General features: G+C 39.0%; 1 protein-coding gene across 1 annotated transcript; it reads left to right on the forward strand.

Moving 5' to 3' along the window:
* The first annotated feature begins 1,948 nt into the window (after positions 1-1,948).
* On the forward strand, positions 1,949-4,557 carry LOC126788036 (truncated FRIGIDA-like protein 1). The gene is made up of 3 exons (XM_050513989.1): positions 1,949-2,839; positions 3,756-3,931; positions 4,017-4,557. Exons 1-3 carry the CDS (start codon positions 1,996-1,998, stop codon positions 4,494-4,496), a joined length of 1,500 nt encoding a protein of 499 aa, XP_050369946.1. The 5' UTR covers positions 1,949-1,995; the 3' UTR covers positions 4,497-4,557.
* The last annotated feature ends 2,635 nt before the right edge of the window (positions 4,558-7,192 follow it).

Raw genomic sequence — 7,192 nt, forward strand, 5'->3', positions numbered from 1 at the left:
CGGTGGAGGCTTCGATTCGTCGTCGGTGATGCTTGAGAGGACGGCGACGTCGATCGAGCAGTGGCGAGCGGGTGCGAGGCTCAACGAGCTTGAGGGTTGCAGAGGAGGGTCACGCGGTGCTCCAGGGACCGGCGGTGAGGGACACGACGGCTTGGAGGCGGAGATCGTGGTGCGATGCAGAGGGAGGCTCGGGGAGAGAGAGAAGGGTCTCGGCGGCGAGCCAACGCGTCGCGAGCTCGGGGGTTGGAGGGGAAGGTCGCACGATCCTTCTGGGCTCGGCGGTGCGAGCCATGGAGGGTTGAAGGGCGAGATTGCCGACGGGGTCGTTCGGAGGGAGAGAGAGCTCGAGAGAAGAGAGAGCTCGAGGGAGGCGCGGGTTGGAGAGAGAGAAGGGGGTTTCCAAAATTGGAAACCCTAAACTGATAAATTTTCCTTTTATACCCCTTTCTAAATCGGAAACTAACTTCCGTCATTAATAACTTTTACGTACGACGTCCGATTCGAAGGCGTGATGCGTACACGAACTCGTATCGACGAGCTCTACAACTTTCGTGAAGGAAGTTTTCGCAACCGAGCGACGGAATAAAAATCGATATATACGTTGCGGTATCGTTATGTTTTTCTAATTAAACGTTCCGAGAACGTTTCCGTTTCGTAATGTCACAAACAATCAAGTTCATTTTAATTGAATTTCATAACTTTATAGAATTCAAATCAAACCAATATTGTTTTGAAAAATAGGGTCATTACAGAGAGTGATAAATTGAAATAATAATATTTATGAGGGTAAAAATAATAAAATAATAAAATAAAAAGAAAAAATTATAAAAAATAAGAAGAAAGAAGTTAAATCCGAGCAAATGCACCGGTAAAAAACTGGTATTTTTAATTGAAAGCTAAATACAGAGCTATGTTGCAAAAGTTCGCAATGCAGCGCGATTTCATGAGTTAAACGTACTCAATCCTCGTAGTTTATAATAATGTCAGATTATTATCAACGAGAAATCGTGTCTCACTAAGTACAACTTGGTAATGATGCTTGCAAAGCAAGCTAGGTTGGCGTTTTATTATAAATCCTCAATCACTAGTCATCATAAGGCTGTTTAAACTTCAAAGCAAGGTACTATCCTGATTCCTCTTTTATTGAAGCTCATTTAGGTGATGCTCCTTCCTTTGTATGAATGGCATAGCATTATGGAAAGTAATCATCCTATCTTGAAAAGCGCAAAAATTAAATGGAGAATTGAAAATGACGGATTGGTTGAAATCTGGAAAGATGGCTGGATTGCCAATTTAGAAATTTTGGCTTCCTCCCTGGTATATATATAAACTACTAAAACTAGTTATTACACACGTGTGATGCATGTGCATATAAGGCGTTTTCTTTAATTTATTTTATTTTATTTAGGTGGAGGAAAAATAGAATGTGAAATTGTGGGAAGTTATGAGGAAATTATCCAATATTTTTTCAGTTTTCTTTTTAATATATATTTTATATAATAATTAATTATTATTATAGTCTTTATATATTCAAAACTGTTTTAAACTACACAATAGTCTAAAGTTATTATGTGATTTCACGCCCATTTTGATTGACAAAATAAGTTCCGATTATAAGAATATAAGAGTCTAGAACTATAAATAGATAATAGAGACTATTTTAGAGAGAATTTATTTATGATAATCGAGTTCTGATTTCATATTGTGCATATAAAATTATGTGGTTGACAATTAATGCAAGGTACTTCACAATGTAATAAACGTAGTAAGATTTCGTTATGCGTAGAAAACAGTAAAAAATTTCTTATATCGTCAGTGGCAAATCAAGAAATTTCCGTAAAGGATCAGAAAATCCAAGAGTAAAAAAAATTCGATCGGAAAATCCATTATATCTCGAGTCTTTGTACGACACTAGATCCCTACCTAGTACTTTCGAGTCCTCGAGGCTATGTAATCTCGAACTTGTTTCTTTTGGTTCCGACGACCCAAAAAAACATGGCTCCGACGGCCGAAACAATCACGGCGGCGATGCAACAAATAGAGCCAAAGAAAGAGGAACTAAAGAAGGCCTTCGACGAGCTTCAATCTTACTCCGACGTCTTCTCTCTCTTCTCTCTCTCCTGGTCCGACCTCGACTCCCATTTCACCTCCCTCCACAACTCTCTCTCCCAAAAGCTCCACCTCCTCCAAACCCTCGAGTCCCAGCAACCTTCTTCCTCGAATTCACAGACCCAGATAGAAAAGGACCCGACTTTGCCGACCCAGATAACAAAGGAGGCAACTTTGCCGACCCGGAATCGTGTTAAGGTGAATTATAGTGATGAATGGGAGTTGGTGCCTCCTCGGCCGGAGTTGGTGGGGTTTTGTGAGAAAATGGATGTAGTTGGATTGAGAAAGTATATGAATGAGACCAAAAGGAACCGGGATATGATCCGGGCCGAGCTTTTCGGGGCTTTACAGCGCGCTCCGGACCCGGCATTGATGGTTTTGAATGCAATGGAGGGGTTTTACGTGGAGAACAAGGGTGATAAGGACGTGGAAGTGAGTAATGTGAGGAGGACTAGTGTTGTGTTGTTGGAAGTGTTGTGTGGAGTTTCGCCAAATGTGGGGGAGGAGGTGAGGGAGAGGGCCAGGAAGTTGGCATTGGAGTGGAAAGGGAAGGTGAGTTTGGAAGGGGAGAATCAATTTGAATCTATGGGGTTGTTGCATTTGGTGTCGGCGTTTGGATTGGTGTCTGAATTCAGTGTGGATGAGCTTGTGGATCATATGGTTGTCGTTGCGAGGTATAGGCAAGCTACTGGCTTGTTCAGGAGGCTTGGCTTGGGAGACAAGGTTACAGGTAGAATTTCTGTTGTGATGCCATTGTGAACAATTGTGACTGCTGTTTGATTTGCTATGGATGTTAGTCCATGAATTTAGTTTATTTGCTTAGCCATGGCTTCATTAAACTAAAATTTTGATTTTTGGTTCGAAGTTGATGATTCTAGTTCTGATATTTGAATTATGTTCGATTGTGAATTGCGTTTCTATTGGTCTATGATGTCTTAGTCTGACTGATTAAAGAGTTACAAATATAATTGCGGTTAAACTATAGAGGCTACTCTTTATAGGAAGAATGATAATAATGAGATTGAACTTGAGGCAGAGCGGCAGATAAGTTTAGCTTTTGCCTCTGATCACGGAGGCCAATCCATATAAATGGAGGACTGGGGATCTGGCTGAGCTGAGCCATCTATAATCAAGGTTTGGGAACAAAGGTGTGTAAGAAGTCTGAGGTGACAACATAATTTTTCTTGGAATAAAAAAATGTTTAAGCAAGCTGTTGAAAGACGGGTGTGTAAGAAGAGTGACGAGAAAATAGAACCTTGTTTTGTCTCACTGGTCGCTATGTAGTTTTTATGTCTTATTGGGACTCTACACTTTCCTTTTCATGTGGAAACACTTTGCATTGTTTGATGTCACAACGGAAAATGACCAACTTACTTCTTTTAGGAAGTTGTAGAAGCTAGGGTATGTGAGAATGTGGACTAAACAACAATATACACCCATGCTTGCCTCTTGTTTCTGGTTGTAGAAGCAAGGCTATGTGAGAATGTAGACTAAACAACTCTATACACCCGTGCTTGTTTTTAGTTTCTGATCTCCTGCCAATATCACTGTTTTCCGTTCTTGGGTTGGCCTTTTTAAATGCACAAATTGCGGACTTGTTGATTGTTTGGTGCCGATTTTAACTGTAAAATTTTGTGTGTTTGCAGATCTGATTCAGAAACTCATGAGCAAGGGCAAACATCTGTTTGCTATCAAGTTTATTTCTGAATTTGATATGACTGATATGTTTCCACCCGTTCCCATCTTAAAAGCCTATGTGAAGGAGTCTAAAAGGCTGGCCAAGAAAATTTCTGAGGAAGGAAATAACTCTAAGAGGGCAGCGGTAATTTGACATTCTCTTACAGGTGGTCTTAGTCTTTTAAATTTATCTCTTTGTTTTCCCTTAGATTGATTAAGTTCCTTTGCAGAATGAGGCCATAGCCAAAGAAAGTGGTGCTTTGAAATCAGTCGTTAAAATTATTGAAGATCTAAAGCTCGAGTCTGAATATCCACCATCTTCTCTTGAAAGGCGAATTGACCAGTTGGAGAAGGAGAAGGCAAACAGAAAACGCCAAGCAGCAGCTCCTGGTGGGAAGCCTTTTCAACTACAGCAGCAGTATGGTAACAAGCGTCCTCGAATAACTGCTCCTGTTGGCTCCACGGCAGTCTCAGCTAGCGCTGCAGGTTTGTTGGTAAAATCTCCTACTGCATATATGAGCTCCGCAGCTGCACCCTATGTCGTGTCGGGCACTGCTCCTCCAGTTGCCCCTTATGTGGGTTCATCAACTAGTACCCATTTATACTCATCCAATCAGTATGCGCCCTCGGGCCATTACCACAATCTAACTGTCTATGGTGGATATGGTGTACCCCCTCAATACCATCCATCTTACCATTCTCAGCAGTAACGTGTTACTCTTTGTTTCTATCATAGTATACCTAATACTATGCTATATTATCTATGGCAATACTGGTTACCAGAAAAGCAAATCTGCTTTTTTATCTACCAACTTGTTGTACAGCAACTAGATTGGGTAATTAAGATCTGTGATTGCCTGATTGTTTTCACATGTCTAATTACTTGCCGATTATTCTTGCATGCCCAGATTTTTTTTTAAAACCTTTAGAAGTACTCAGCAGGAAAGTAGTATAACTTTTTTTGAATATCATTGTTGCTGAACACCAACTCGAGTAGACAGAGTTTCTATTGACCTCTGGTTGCATCTGCTTTCCTTGTATCTATTTTCATAGTATGATTTAGTTATTCGTAGTGTATACACCCTGTGTTGCCAGTAAATATGGCAAATACGTTTTTCCTTTGATCAAACTGGAAAAAGCTATGCGTTTCTGGATGTGATTTCAAGTAGTATTGCTGTATTGGTAAGCAAGACTTTTTTCTTTGCGAAAAACTGTTTATTGCATTTTTAGTAGTACATAATGTTTTTCATTTGCTCTCTTTTACAGGGATTTTTTTTCTCTCTCTTTTTTAATCAGGATCTTGAACTCTTTTGGTGCAGACACTTGTTTGTGATCTTATTCAATCGTACTTGCTTCTCATTGAAAGCCTAAATTGCATCTATACCTTACCCCTTTTTTTATGGTTCCTAATATAAAAAAGCATGAGGAAAATTCTGGTTACCTGGAATTATTGTCATATCCCTTTCTAAATGTGTTTTTCCTGCATTTCGGTGCTGAACATAATAGAGCTGGATGTTGTTACCTTTCTCCTCGTTTCTTATCTGCATCTTGGCAGTGTGTATGTCATGGTTTCCTTGCCTTGTAGGCTAGTAGTTGCATATAAGGCAGAAATCTTATGAGGTGGGGGTCTTCATTTTGACTCCTTGTTGAGTCATTTGTCTATTGGATGGAAAATGGGTATCTCTAACACAAGAAATAGGAAGAACATTGTGATTTCTTCCATTAACCTTTATAGAATATAAATATGAGCTGGTTCAATATGCCTTTTTTTCTTCATCAATTTTTGTTCTTAGCTACCTGTTTCGAGAATGCAAGTCAATTCTGATCCACCAGTATCTCTCTCTGGATCACTCTACTGACTTCTAAATCCATGTGTGTAAGATTCCAGTTCCTTTAGTGATCAAGGTCTACAATTTGATCTCAAAATTATGATTTAGGATAAGGTAAAATGTTTTTTTTGGGGTAGAGTTATATATTACTTATCTTCAACCATTTGATCTAGATCCCTGGTAGATGACTAGATGAGTGTTGGAGCTGAAACTTTGTGATGATGTAGCCTTTAGTTGTAGGAAGCTCTTCTCTAGTTCTTGTTCTTGGTTTTTTTTTAGACGGTTCTATATTCTTTTATATATGTATTATTTTTCATCTGTTAGGGGCAGCGTATTCATCAGATTATTTGTATACAACATTACAACTAGTCTTCTTCTTGACAATCAGATGTAAGTAACTATCTATACAAACCATCATCATCAATGTTTTCGAGCACGTTTTGTCCATCTGTATAGTGACAGATTAATCTATAGCCTTGTACCGCATTGATCAGTACAGTGATAGATGTTTTCTGCATCTGTATCGTGACAGATTAATCTAGTCTTGTACCACATTAGATTAGTACAGTGATAGATGTCGAGCGGTCACCTTCTGTTTGTATGATCTGCATGGTTCAAAATTGGGCACTGTTTGAAAGGGAAACCATAGTGGTCCTTGAATTGCATCATTGTTTCTCATAACTACTGTTTACTCCAACGGTTGGAAACTGAGGGACAGCTTCTGCATTTGGTCTCTCAACTCCTTTAAGATTGGACTAGTCTCTGTCAAAACAGTTCAAGGAAGTCAGTCCTTGCCTACACACTACACAGAGATGACTGAGATATCTATACAGATGCATGCTTGTTTTTAACCAATCCTGTATAGCGTGAAAGATTGTTGTACAGAATTGGTGAACTACAGGCATAAGGCAATTTTCAGTTCAAGTTACTAAAATCGGAGATTTTTGAACTTAATATCATCGGTTGTATACAACTTATGTGTCTAAAAATTGACTGTATACAAATGTGAATTTAAAACATGACTACGAGTCGAAGCTCGTGTTGATTGGTAAAACTTTGGTACTGCAAGATTGACAACATGTTGAAAAAAGTCTTTGGATGATGTTGAGAGATTCATCACAAGTAGAAATAATTCAATGAAGCTTGAATCATTTAACCCAACAACCCAACCGATTGGGAAGCAGAAGTCATCAGTCCTAGCAGTGATGGTACATTTTACCTATTTGGATCCTTGCTTTTACCTTCTTCCACAACAGTTGGTGACTAGGCATATGTGAAATCCAATCATTATCTTAGTCCTCATCCCCAATAAATCAGGTTGGTCACATAAATTCTCACCTTCCTTTCTTTCTTATTCTATGCAAATCTCACCTCTAATTTTCCCAAACATTGTGTTTATGATGCTCCCCAATCATAAATGTTTGCCCACATAATGTCATTCATTATTTCCATCTCAGAATAATGTAAGCTTGAGTAAATGTTATCCAATCATAGATGAGAGAAGTATTTTAAATCTAATTAAATATGAGATTTGTGGTCAAATTTACATTTCACCTCATTCATTCCAACTTCATGCT

This window comes from Argentina anserina, chromosome 3 (genome assembly GCF_933775445.1).
Source record: "Argentina anserina chromosome 3, drPotAnse1.1, whole genome shotgun sequence".
Classification (NCBI taxonomy): Eukaryota; Viridiplantae; Streptophyta; class Magnoliopsida; order Rosales; family Rosaceae; genus Argentina; species Argentina anserina.

Excerpts from the sequence above, each read along its gene's own strand:
- LOC126788036 (XM_050513989.1), top strand. The coding sequence starts at position 1,996 with ATGGCTCCGACGGCCGAAACAATCACGGCGGCGATGCAACAAATAGAG. Across the intron at positions 2,840-3,755 it reads CTTGGGAGACAAGGTTACAG|ATCTGATTCAGAAACTCATG; the intron begins GTAGAATTTCTG and ends GTGTGTTTGCAG. Across the intron at positions 3,932-4,016 it reads ATAACTCTAAGAGGGCAGCG|AATGAGGCCATAGCCAAAGA; the intron begins GTAATTTGACAT and ends GTTCCTTTGCAG.